Source organism: Elephas maximus, chromosome 19 (genome assembly GCF_024166365.1).
Source record: "Elephas maximus indicus isolate mEleMax1 chromosome 19, mEleMax1 primary haplotype, whole genome shotgun sequence".
NCBI lineage: Eukaryota > Metazoa > Chordata > Mammalia > Proboscidea > Elephantidae > Elephas > Elephas maximus.
In genome coordinates, this window is record NC_064837.1 from 50,502,563 (window position 1) to 50,516,228 (window position 13,666).

The following is a 13,666-nucleotide window of genomic DNA, read 5'->3' on the forward strand; positions in this document are numbered from 1 at the left end:
GACGCAGGTGCCTATGAGGATGGCCACTGCAGCGCTGTTCTTAATAGAGGAAAATCAGCAAGAACATACCTGTCTCTCAGAGGGGAACCAATAAATAAATCAGACTCTATTTGTATATTGAAGTATTGCAAACACTCAAAATGAGTATCTTTCTATCTTCATCTGTATCTACTTATGTCAACTATAAATCTCAAAAACATAAGCAAGTGACAGTTTAACTCCATTTATATAACATTTAAAAACACATATAACAAAAGTATATTGTTTACAGCTAAGCGCATCTGCAGTCAAGACACACAAGCATCCAGGGAGGTGACATCACCCACGTCAAGCCAGTGGTGACCAGTGTGGAGGTGGAAGTGAAGACGAGGGAATGCGGAAAGAGCAGCGAAAGTGAGGAAGGTGGAGGGCATTAGCTGTGTCTGTACTTTTTATTTCTTAAAAAGAAAGAAGAAGAGCTAAGGCAAATGCAGCCAGCGTGAACATCTTGGAGACAGGGACTCCAAGGTCTGTTATTTTACTCTTTTGTATTCATTCAGTCAACAAATTTTCAGGGAGCACCTACCATGTGCCAGGCACTGTTCTGGGCTCTGGGGATACAGCAGTGAGCAGGCATCTCTGCCCTTGCGGAGCTCACATTCTCTTTGTTTACAATGTGCATAGCTCCTTGTTTTTATTTTTCATGAATGAGTATAGCCTTCGATCACTGATGAAAAGCAATTTGCCTTTCCCCAATCTCCTCAGACTTGTCTTCCTTAAACCTCTCACCATTAACCCTCTCAGACCTTTCATCTTCTGTTGTTAACAACCTCACCAGGTCCTCAACCATTCCAAAGATGGTATTGTGACCTGCTTGCTTCCCATGGACACCACATCCCTGCATCAGCTCTTTCCCTCTAGTGGGTCCTGGCCTTCCTCCAAGCCCCAGGCCAGGGCCTTGGCCTCCCTGTGACAGGGTCTCCCAATCTCACCCCTCCCCCAGACAACCTGGAAGCTCTCACCACCTGCAGTACCACCATCTCCCTTACCATCACTGTCATTTGCCAACTTTCTGGTCACCACCCCCCCACTGCACTGCCATTCACTGAAGACCAGGGAAACTGCTTCAGTCTTCTCTCCACCCCAACAGCTACCATAACCCTAGATTCCAACACCTGTGTAGACAGCCACCCCACACCCAAGCCCTCCATTCTTGGACCTCCACACCAATGACCTCCCTGTCCACTGCAGCTACTCTGGATTGCCGTGTCGTCCCCCAGACCTGCCATTCTCCCAAGCCCCCTTCACGCTGTGCCTTGCCATAGCACCCCCCAGCACAAACTCTGGACAAAAGCCTCCCCTTTTTTTTGATGTCTCTGGACTGAGTCACCTCCCACCCCAGAAAATCAGGCGCCTGACATGGACATCCCTGCTCCTTGGCTTTGATTGGCTCTCTCTGCCTTCCCCATCAGTGACTAGTCACACCTTCATTTCTGAATCCCCATGCTCAACCCCACCTTTACTGAGAAACATTGTTTAAGTAGGCCTGGTTTCTCTCAACTCCCAGCCTCGCCTCCCACACAGCCACCCACACCAAGCTCACCTCCTGTCCTTCCTCGACCCCCTCCCCTGCTGGCACTCTTAGTTGAAGGTGGCACCATGTCACACTTTCCCCAGGCAAAATCCAAAGTGCCTTGCTACCTCTCCCCTTCTGTACCCAAACACCACGTTCTGCCAATTTACCTCCTAAATATTTCTTTCTGCCTCCCTCCCTCTAGCCCTGTTACCATAGCTCCAGATCAGGCTCTCAGCATCCCTAACTGGAACTGCCACACAGCCCCCCAACTGTCCCTCCAACTCCAGGCACAACCCTCCAACCCAGAACCCTCCAACCATCCTCCATATGGCTGCTAGAAGGCTCCTAAAACACCCATCTGGCCATCATCAGGCCCCCACTTAAAGCCCATGAAAGGCTCTGTGATACATACAGAACTACACCCAAATGGCTGCCCAGGGCCTCCTACAACCTGTGACATCCACACAACTCACACTCCTGTCTTGCACCTGACACTCCAGCCTCACACTGAACACTTACAGTCCCTGTTGTACTTCTGGATCTTTCTCACCTCTCTGTTTCTACTCAAGCTCTTCTGTGGCCCAGAATGCCCTCCACTCCTTTTCATTCCTCAAGACTCAGCTCACGTGGCCCTTGCTCCAGGAAGCCTTCTCTGCCCACCCCAGGCTGGGTTAGGCACCTGCCCCAGCGCATCTGCCTCTATCACTGCCATTTTGTTCTGTAAGTTTGTTTTAGTGAGTCTCTCTCCCACCTGATGCATGGCAGGTACCTTAAAAAGAGGTCTTGGCAAACAACAACAAGACAAACGACCCAACTAAAAAATGGGCAAAGGACTATAAAGAAGATATACAGATAGCCAGTGAGCACATGAAAAGTTGCTCAAGTACATTAGTCATTAAAAAAAAATTAGGAAAATGAAAATCAAAACTATAATGAGATACCACTTTACACCCACTAGGATGGCTATTATCAAAACTGAAAATAACAAGTGCTGGCAAGAATGTGGAGAAATTAGAACCTCGTGCATTGCTGGTGGAATGTAAAATGGTGCAACAGCTATGGAAAACAGTTTGGTGATTCCTCTAAAACATAGAATTACCATATCACCCAGCAATTCCACTCCTAGGTATAGAGCAAAAAGAATTGAAAAGAGGGATTCAAGCATACTTGTATACCAATGCTCACTGAAGCATTATTCACAATTGCCAAAAGGCAGAAAGAGCCCAAATATCCACCAATGGGGGAATGGATAAACAAAATGTGGTATATCCATACCATGGAATAGTATTCAGCCGTAAAGAAAAAATGTAGTTCTGATACAAGCTACAACATGGGTGAAACTTGAAATATCATGCTAAGAAAAAAGAAGCCAGACACAAAAGGACAAATATCGAAATATATGAAATATCTAGAATAGGCAAATTCATAGAGACAGAAAGTAGATTAGAAGTTACCAGGGGCCTGTAATCCTTTATCTAAAGCACAAAAAAAAAAAAAAAAATTTACAACAAACAGCAAAGTTACCAGGGCTGGGGGCAGGGAAGTGGGAATTCTTGCCTAATAGGCACAGAGTATGGGATGATGAAAAAATTGGGAAACAGACTGTGGTGATGGTTACACAGCATTGTGAATGTGAGGAATGCCACTGGCAATGTATACTTCAAAATGGCTAAAACGGCAAATTTTATGCCTTTTACCACAATCAAATTTTAAAAAAAAGAAGTCTGTGGGGAGAGAGAGAGAGCAGTATTCACTAACTAGATAGTGGACAAGAATTATTTTAGGTGAAGGACAACACACAATACAGGGGAAGTCAGCACAACTGGACTAAACCAAAAACTAAGAATACAACCAAACACTTAGAGGGACAAAGTAGCAGGGGCAGGGGTCTGGGGACCCTGGTTTAAGGGGATATCTAGGGCAACTGGCATAACAAAGTTTATTAAGAAAATGTTCTGCATCCCACTTTGGTGAGTGGCATCTGGGGTCTTACACGCTAGCAAGTGGCCATCTAAGATGCATCAATTGGTCCCAACCCACCTGGAGCAAAGGAGAATGAAGAACACTAAAGATACAAGGAAAATATGACCCCAAGAGACAGAGAGGGCCACATAAACCAGAGACTCCATCAGCCTGAGACCGGAAGAACTAGATGGTGCCTGGCAACTACCAGTGACCGCCCTGACAGGGAACACAACTGAGAGTCCTTGATGGAGCAAGAGAAAAGTGGGGTGCAGAACTCAAATTCTAGTAAAAAGACCAGACTTAATGGTCTGACTGAGATTGGAGGCACCCCAGAGGTCATGGCCCACAGACTCTGTTAGCCCAGAACTAAAACTATTTCCAAAGCCAACTCTTCAAAGAGTAGACTGGACTATAAGACATAAATGATACTGGTGAGGAGCGTGCTTCTTAGCTCAAGTAGACATGTGAGACTAAGTGGGCAGCTCCTGTCCGGAGGTGAGATGAGAAGGCAGAAGAGTACAGGAGCTGGTTGAATGGACATGGGAAATACACGGAGGAAAGGAGGAATGCGCTGTCACGTTATAAGGAGAGCAACTAGGGTCACAGAACTACATGTGTATAAGTTTTTTATGAGAAAGTGACGTGAACTGTAAACTTTCACTTAAAGCACAATTTAAAAAAAAAAAGGTAAAGAAGGAGAGAAGAGGGGAGGGAGGGCCAGGAAAAGGGGGGTTACTGCTTACAGAGTACTGAGTTTCAGTTTACAGTGATGGAAAAAAATATTGATTAAGGGTTGCACATCAAATTATTTAAAAACACTAAGTTGTACACCTGTAAAAAGTTGAATTGGCAAAAGTTGTGTGATAGGCATATTTACAACAATAACAAAAAAAGAGAGAGAGTAGCTGTTGAGGCTGCATATGTACAACCAGATACCTCATGGAATTCAGATCCTTGGTTTAGGTTCAAGGTTTCATGGGACATTCCAGTTAATTGGCCTAAAAACACATTTAGTGCTTCTGTTCTATCTCCTAGTTTGTTGTGTAATTCCTAGGGTCTTAAAAGCTTGCAAATGGCCATCTGAGGCATAACAATTGATCTATATTCACCTTTTTTTTTTTTCACCTTGAGCAACAAAGGAAGGAGAGTCAGGGATAGGAGAAGGGAGTGGAATGTGTGGCTAATTGCCTCCATAAAAAAATACCTCCTTTTTGCCATAAGACCAGAAAAATTGAATGGTGCCCAGCTACCACTACTGAACATTTTGATCAAAGATTCTATAGAAGGATGATGACAAAAGGAGGGAAATGCAGACCAGGATTCCAAATTCTCATGGACTCCAGACACTCTGAAGTCCTGGAGCCTGGATGAAAGCCTGAAATTATTGCCTAGAGTTAATCTTTAAACCTTAAACCAAAAACATCCCCTGAAGTCTTCTTAAAACCAAAGAATAGTTTAGATTAACTAGTAAATATATCTGCCTTGAGCATTATGCTCTTTTAAGAACTATCTATATGGGATCAAATTGACAACAGCATCTCCAAAGATTAAATAAGAAACTTTAAGGAGCAGTGAGTTTATGTTAACGGGGGAGGAACAACTCAGAAGAGTGAGAATGGTTGCACAACTCAAAGAATGTAATCAACGTCACTTAATTGTACACGCAGAAACTGTTGAACTGGTGTATGTTTTGCCGTGTATATTCTCAACAAAAAAAAAATAATTTTTTTAAAGTACAGAAAAAGAGACAAATACCAAAAAATAATAATAATAATAATAAGTCTGCACAAAAGGCCCAAAGGCAGAGAAATGGAATCTGGAGATTCCAACACACAGGTATGCTCACTCCCCATCAATCACACCCTCCACAAACTGGGGACACCAAACACCAGCCACGTGGGCATGTCCACACAACTCACCAGCCCAGGTGTGGGGCCAGCCCCCTTTCCCTGCAGTTCCTCCAATTCATTACTCGGGCGTGGATGTTCATTCGTGTACACACCACACACACCCCACACACACATGGTCTCCCGTGCCACCTGCCCCATTCCTAGGGTCCCTGTGGCTACCGCTCACCACCCCACCCACAACTGTACCTCCCCAGGCCCAGTACCCCTGTGCCTGCCTCCCTGGAGCACTGTACCTTGGCCAGAGATCTTACTATGGGACTTTCCATAATGCCTCGAAGAAAGATCAGGTCCAGCTCCGCAGCACCTGTGGCATTGGGAAGGGATCCCAGGTTGTCCAGGACTTGCTGCATGGCTGAGGGGAAGGGGTAGGCAATGAGACACACAGATACCAGCTGGGTACAACAGGCAGGAGGCCTAAACATGCCACATGCCCTGCCCCTGCCCCTTGTCCCAGCAGCACTTCCCTCCCTGCATGCCCTAGGTAATGCCAGCCTGGGCAAATGGGAGGCTCCAGGCAGCAGGAAGTGGACTCTGAGGTGGAGGAGGGGAAAAGGCAAAGCAGGTATCAGGTTCCAGGTTCTGCCTCGAGCCAAAGAATTGCAAGCTCCTCACTCAACCTGGGACCCAGCTGCCTGCACCTGGTGGGGCTCAGGGATGGGAAAGACAGTGCTTGCAGCAGGTCCCTGAGCACAGGCCCAGAGTCAAGCAGGAGTCATGTGGGAGGCCAGAGCTGCACAGCCTCCGGCGCCAGCCACACCACTAACTCAGTGTATCTTTGCATAAGTCACTGCCCTCACTAGCCTCAGTCTTTCCCTCCTGTACAATGGGTGAATTGGACTAGATGGAGTGAGTCTACAGGCCCTTCAGCACTGACAGATCAATAAGCATTGAGAAATTAACATGGATGATAGGAAGCCAACGCTGAGGCCCAGAACTTTGGCAGGAGCTGGGGAAACAGGCACCTGGGATCTGGGGTGACTGTGGGCACCCCAGGGTAGAAGTCAGACCAAGTGAGCCCAGGCATCAGCAAACCCTCAACCTAGGACAGGACATAACCAGGGACATAAGTGTACCTGAAACTGGGCCACAGCACAGGCCACCAAGGGGCTGACAGAAAGGGAAGAGTAAGCGAGGGGGGCTGCCTTCACGCACTGGCAGAGAGGAGGGCTCCAGGCTGGGACAGGTTCCGGGGGAAGGAAGGGAGAAGCAGAGTGTGCCCAGCTGGAGGCCAAGATGGGCAGGGCTATCATTACTCTGCCACCCTGCCACCCACACCCACATCTGCATTAACAGCACCCAAGTCATGGAAGAGGGGGGTGGATATAGTCCCTGGCACCTCTCAAAGCTCTGTCACTGCTCCCCTCCTCCAGGAAGGAATGGGGGTGGGGAGGAGAGGGCACTGAAACAGGAGCTGGCAGAGATGGTGCAGGAACCCCTGGACTCCCGCTAGCTGGCCTCTCCTCCTCCCCACCTTCTCCAGAAACAATGACCAAACCCACCCACCCCATCACCACTATCCAGGCCTGGGCTTGGCATTGGTCAGGGACCTGGGAGGCATTTAGTGGGGCCAGGAAGGGAACTGGTCCGCTCTGCCGTGGTCTCCTGAGATGCACCCTCTCCAGTCATCCTCACACACAGACCCCTAGCCTGCGGGTCATGGGGGGAGGACTGAGCCGGGGGAGTCGCTTCCTTCTGCCCAGGCCAGCTTTCCTGGAGGATCTTGCCCCACCCAGGACTTTTAGTCTACAGGGGTCGCTCCTAGTGCCCCCTCTCCAGATGTCCCACACCCGGCATCCCCCCAGCCTCCCCGCCCTGCCATTTCCCTACCTTCCCTCTGGAGTTCCGCTTCCTCAGAGGAGCCCAGGGATATTCCCTCCAAGGAGGCCCCGCTGCCCGGGCTGCCCGCCATGGCTCCCCCCCACATCCCAGCCAGAGGCTAGTGGAGTAGCCGCCACCACGCCGCTGTCTGCCGCCTTCCCAGCCAGAGGGTGCAGCACTGGAGAAGGAGGGACTCAGGGGAGAACCCTCTGCCCAATCAGCCAATAACAAGGCTTAGCCGCCCTGCCCACCTCGCCGATTGGCCCAAGCCCCTACTAGAGCTGACAGCTGGGGAGGGACCGGTGGAGACTGTGAGGGGGCAGAGGAGAAGGTGGGGCGGGGGAGAGGAGAGGGTGAGAGGGGGGTGGAAAGAGTACTCATCCTACAGGCGGCCAGATCCCCTCGTTTTGGTACTAGTCGGGGTGGGGAGAAGGGGTTACGAAAAGGGGAGGGTAAGCGTGATACCCTTCAGGACTGGTGCGGTGCCCAGAGATACTCCCTTCACAGCCCAGATGCAGGAACGCCAAGCTGGGGAAGGGATTTGGCCTCTCTTCTCTTTCCCGAAAGTTTCTCCTCTAATATACCCCCACGCCCCCTCCTCCTCTTGCCCTCTACCCTCTGGTCTCTGTCCCCTCTCCAGACCCTGTATCCTTTACAATGACCCCTCAGCTGCTCACGGAGTACCAAAGGAAGCCCCAGAGAAGGACTCTTAGTCCTCCACCAGGAGGCTGTGGCCCCACCGTGGTATTGGGCACAAGCCTCCAACCCCCTAATCCCTCCCTTTACTGGCCAGCCAGCCAGCCAGGGGGTGATGGCACCTTTGTGGGCAAAGAAGGGTGCCCCAAGCCCCTCTAGCCCCACACTTCAGCAGCCCAGTGTCTCCCTTACTCTAAGCCCCTATACCCATAAGGCCACCGCTAGGGCACTGCTGCTGCCACCAGCCAGTCATTCCCTAAGGAGTGGCACCAGGTCGCATTGCACCCCTGGTTGCCATGGCAGCAGGCTGGATTACACACCAGGACATTAACCCAGGGACGTGAGAGAGATTTAAAGGGACAGCTCCACCTGAAGAAAGCAGCTCTCTGTCCCAGCCTTGGTTCACAGAAAGGACGGAGTCTGGTGAAGGTGGAAGAAAGGGTGAGGCTACAGATCAGGAGACCCTAGGGCAAGACCTCTAAAGGCTCATCCCATGCCATCATCCACATATGTCCCAAACCATCCCCCAACCCTCAGGAAAAAGGCCCCTCCACCTATTCTAAGTCAAATTGGGGTATCTGCAAGAATCAGTCAATAGCAAGGCTCAGCAGCCCTCACCATCCACATCATTTCCCTCCCTCCAAAATGACAATGACCAAATTGACCCTTGGGGAAGTGTGGGCAAAGGACCTTGCCAGCTTCACCCTCTGCCTAGCCCAAGATGGAGCTCTTTGGGGAAGGAAGAAGGGAGGGGTAGAGGGAGTCTGACCGCAGAGGCAGAGGCACAGCTGTCCCTCCTTCAGTCCTGGGGGGACAGTAATGACTACCATATGACAAGGGGTAGAGTCCACCATTATGCTTTTGAGGTGGGAGCCAATCCAGCAGGGGAGGGGCAGCAGAGCTGCCTGAGGGGGACAGGAGAATTTTTGTAGTCCTTCCTTTGGACATGGGAAGCCAGAAGCAGCCATGGCACAGCACCCAGGGGAGCAGGGCCCCAGGAGTCCTTTCAGGTGGTAGGTCCCATGGCTCTGGGCTCGGCTCCCCGCCCTGCCCCCAGTCATGACCCATCAAGTGGCCTACAGCAGGGAGCTGAATTTCTGGGCCTGCTCCTCCCCCCCACACCCCTGTAGGTACCATTAATGGGCTTAGGATTGAGGGGCCTTTAATCACAGGCTGAGGGATGGGTTTAATTAACCCGTAAGGAGCTTACAGTGGGGCTCAGGCAGGATGGAGCAGGGGGAGAGCCCAGGGGGCCCAGTGGGCTGGACAGAACGGGGGAGGCACTGAGCCCTCCAAGGCTGCAGAAGCTGGGGGGCATAGGTACAGTCCCCTCCACTGCATGGAGGATAGGCTTTTTCTACAGGACGAGGGCACCACTCACAGCAGCCTTCACTTTCTTGGTTCAGTTTCTCAGAGGAGACAGACAGGCTGTCATTCTAACAAAAGTGGGGGCCCTGGAACATCTTGCAAGGGCAGTGGCAGGGCCTAGGGCAAGGGAAGGCGCATGAGGGTAGGGAGACATCAAGACAGAAGGAACTCAGATAAATCAAACCACAACCCTAGCAGGCTACACTGGCAGGGCTCTTAGAGAGCTTTCAGCATAGGGAGCTGAACCTGAGTGGATCCCTGTATGCGCCAAAGCGGGTTCATGAACCCCAGAAGTAGAATACAGGTTTTGAGCCCAGAATCACTAGTCTATGATGAGGGCCCACTGCTGTCCTCAGACTCTCAAAAAGACTCAGAACCAATAAAAGGTAAGAACGCTGATCTCATCCCATCACCTCATCTTACAGATGGGGACACCCAAGTCCTAAAAGGGAAGTGACTGACTCAAGGCCACAGATGGCATAACAACAATTTGGTGGCAGAAGCAACATGCTGCACCCTTTCCATCACAAATCAACCTATTTAAATTTTTACCCCATTTTCAGAAGGGGAAGCAAAGGTTCAGAGAGGTTCCACAGCTTGCTGCTCACCTGTCTAGGTGGACCATCCCCTGTCCTAAAAAAAACCTCCTACAGAACCAAGACCAGGCTTCCCAGTGGTACCTTTGCCCCTCCACACACAGCTTCCTGCCCCAGCATCCCCCTCCCAGGTCTCTGGCTCTGCCTCTCGCCTCCAGCACTTGCTGGTCTACTCCACACTCACAAGCACTACCCCGTGGACTTCTCAGCCCCAGGCTTCACCGCTGTAGTCCCTCCACCCCAAGCCATCCTCCACTGCCCAGCACCTAGGCCACATCCTGCAAGTCACTTCTCTGACCAGCCTGGCCTCCCCCTGCCCTCCACAGAGGTGACTTGTGTTGTGGCTCCAGCCCCGCCCTGGGACAGGTGTAGATCTTCTTCCTCTTCTTCCTCCTCTTCTGTGTCCCAGTACAGGGCCTCACACAGAGTAGACAGCCAGAGAAGGTGCCTGAATGAATGGTTGAGTGGGTGGAGCGGCAGTGGGGGGCGGGGTTGGGAGAGGTTTTTTGCTGTTTGCAGGGAGCTGTGGAGTGCCTGTCTGCTGCTCTCTACCCCCAAGGCCTTGTCTGGCACCCTCTGAATCACTGGAATAAGCTGGCAACCTCATCCCCTTCTTACCAGACTCAGAGTTGGTGGCAGCGACTGGCATGGTGATGTCAGCAAGGGTTTTGAAATGTCTCTCCTGGAGGGGGAAAGAAGGGGGTGAGGAGGGGCAAAAGCAAAGCAAAGGGGAAAGGAATAGAAAGGATCTCCCTCTCAGGGCCCCACCTCTTGGGGCCAACCACAAGGTGAGGGGAAAGGGCGCCACCCAGAAACTGGGATTGGAGAACAATGATCCAACAGTCCTGGGAAGCAGAAGGGCAGGTATTATATATATATGTATATATATATATATATATATATACACATACCCATTGCTCGGAGAAGAAGACTGAGGATCAGAGAAGTTAAGTGATTTGCCCAAGGACATAAAGCTAATAAAGAGCTACAGTGAAAACTCAGATCTTATGACTTTTTTTGTTTGTTTGTTTCTGCCTGCTCTCTCTTTTTTTTTGGGGGGGGGTGGCAGAATTTGAGTCAAAAACAGGAGAGAACGCGTTCCCAGACTGTAAGCTCCCTGAAAGCAAGAATCACATTTTATTCACCTCTGGATCCCAGCTGAGACCAGTGTTGAGGCTGCACTGACTGAAATGTCTGTCTGATAGAAAGGACATCCTACCTCCTCAAGGCCTCTCTGGCTTCCTCTTTCTCCCCTCTCACCATCTTAGCCCAGAGCTGGGACAAGGAGAGCAGGGGCCTCCTAGCAGAACCAGACATGGAGTCTACAGTTTTCAGCCTAGGGCTTCCCCAAACTGAGGTTGCTCCTCCATTCTCAGGGGGAGAGGAGGGGATACCACCCACCCTCCCTTTGCCTTCCTGGGCATGTGCTGTGGATAAAACCCTAATTCCCAGTTGGCATGACAACAGGAGGCAGTGGCTCACAGCAGGGGTGGGGGAAGTTGGGAGAGGCAGAGAAACTTGGAAGCAGCAGCTGGCAGTGCCCACTTCAGGACTGAATGTATGCTGGGCCCTGGGGATGGAAGGACCTCAGGTTCACCTCCCCCCTACCAAAATGGGACCACCACCTGATTTAAAAAAAAAAAAAAAAAAACCCTCTGCTCCCATTCCTTTCCCACGCCTGTGCTGGTCACCTGGGCTCAGGTGGCAGAAATCATAAAAGGGGGATGACTCCCCTTCTTCCTGGCTCTGCCCCTGAGGACATGGAATAAAGTAGCTTTCAGGGAGGCTAGCACCAAGCTGGAGTCTTGGTGGCACAGTGGTTAAGAGCTTGGCCATTTAGGTTAGCAGGTCGAATCCACCAGCTGCTCCTTGGAAACCCTAGGGAGCAGTTCTACTCTGTCCTATAGGGTCACTGTGAGTTGAAATCGACTCTACAGCATTCAGTTTTGTTTTTCGGGTAGAACCCAGGCTGGTAGAAAGAGCTGGGATCCACGGTGCCAGCCTGTGCCCTGGTGCCAATCCCTGCTGTCCCTATTCCTAGAGAGCAGGGGGGAGGGATCTGACAGAGGTACCGGCAGTCTGGGGGCCTCCAGATGCCCTCCTTCCCTAGAAGGTGGCAGCTGGAAAGATGCTGTATGAAATTCCTGTACCCAGAAGTGTTATTGCCCAGCCTGCCTGGGTTTTCTCCCTGGGGAATCGGGTTCCCACGGCATCAGCGTGCTCTGCCCCACCCCCACCCAAGTCTCCGAGAGGGCAGGCCGGGCTGTACCCTCAAGAGAACGCAGTGCCAGGCAAGTCAGCCTGGCTGCGTGCCAAGGCCGGGGGCCAGGCATACAGGGAGCCTGCACCTCGACTTCCGAAAGGCTGGGCCCAGATGCCCTCACATCCCTACTCCCAGGTTATCCACATCACCCTGACTTTCTACGGTGATGCAGGCCAGCCCTAAAGGGGGAGGTTTCCTGCAACCTCCCACCCACCCCTTCATCAATACACATACAAAGAGGTGCGGGGAGGAAAGGTCTGGCAAAGGCGTTTTGGGCACGACAGGCCGTGGGGAGGGTTGACAGAACTGAGGGACAGGAGACGGGAACCTGAAGGCGGAAACGGTGGGTACAAACCGACAATCAGCTCGCCCCCGCCCCATTAGCCCAGCCCTAATACGCTCGGCGCTAGGACCTGGGGGAAGGGGGGTGTGTTGCGAGCCATCAAAGAAGGCTCTTTGCGTGCGCGCCCGCGGAGGCCAGGGGATGAGGTCACCGAATGGCTATCCCCCCAACCCCCATTCCCCCCACCTTTAGTTGACCCAACTTTCCGATCCTGGTCCCTTGCTCTGACACCGATCCCCTCCCAGATCTCCAGGTGTCAACCCAGGCCTCTGACCCTTGGGAGGCTGGAGAAGCAGCGCACCCCTCTCTGGGGACCCCCCTCCCAGGGAAGGTTGAGGTGTTGGCCTCCCTGGGGAACGGGACGCTCGGGGGACCCGGGGGAACCTCTGCCCCTCGCCCCCCTTGGGATGCCTACCAGCGCAGTTCTTACGTAATGCCGGGTTCCGAAGTCCCCCGGACCTGCACAGCCCGCTGAGAGGCTGCTCGGATACCCGGGACCGCACTGTTCACCACCTCTGTGCCCGGTGTCGCTTTGGAGCCCCTGCCGAGAGCGCAAGGGCAGGGGCCAGAGTCAATGGCAGCGGGGTTTGGTATCTCCCCTCGAGCACCCTAGAGAGGGCCGGAGATGGGGGTTCGAGAGAGGGGGTACGGGACTGGGGAGGGGGCCCGGGAAGGCTAGACTCAGAGAATAGGGCCCCAAGAGCCATGCCAGGCCGGAAAGGAGGCAGGGGCCCAGGGGTAGGGTGCTGGCCCGATGATCGGGGGAGGGGGGAGCCTACCTGCTCCCGGGTAGCCCCTATCTCGGGGCGGCTCCTGCGCGGACCGGCGCTCAGCGTTTGTTCGCTTGTCAATCTCTAACCCAGCTCTTAAAGCGGCGAGGCCTCCTTTGGGCGAAGGGGCGGAGACCGCGAGGGGAGAAGAGAGGAGGGGGAATAGGGACGCCGCGGGCCACCTGGAGAGAAGCAGTTGCCCTGAGCAGCTGGTGGCCGGCGGGGAGGTAGTGGTTTGGATGACACCGCACAGCCTGTGACCCCCTGCTTCCTATTCGGGGATGCACGGACTGCGACCGGTACCCAATAGCGTCCTCCGGGGCCCAGGGATCGCTTAAAAGGGCAATGGTGACAGACAGCTCCGAGTGGGGCCGGATCGATT

At 52.4% G+C, this 13,666-nt stretch overlaps 1 protein-coding gene across 4 annotated transcripts in view; it reads right to left on the reverse strand.

Moving 5' to 3' along the window:
- MPP2 (MAGUK p55 scaffold protein 2) overlaps positions 1-13,393 on the reverse strand; it is a 32,158-nt gene extending 18,765 nt beyond the window's left edge. For 2 of the 4 annotated variants that reach the window (XM_049860546.1, XM_049860547.1), the window contains exons 1-2: positions 7,258-7,493; positions 5,664-5,782 (exon numbers count right to left, since the gene is read on the reverse strand). In XM_049860546.1, coding sequence (XP_049716503.1) covers positions 5,664-5,782; positions 7,258-7,354 — 216 coding nt within the window. In that variant the 5' untranslated portion in view covers positions 7,355-7,493. Of the gene's footprint in view, positions 1-5,663; positions 5,783-7,257; positions 7,494-10,526; positions 10,591-12,929; positions 13,056-13,293 lie in introns of those variants that run through there. The other 2 variants (XM_049860548.1, XM_049860549.1) reach the window with 2 other exon arrangements.
- Between the last annotated feature and the right edge of the window lie 273 nt (positions 13,394-13,666).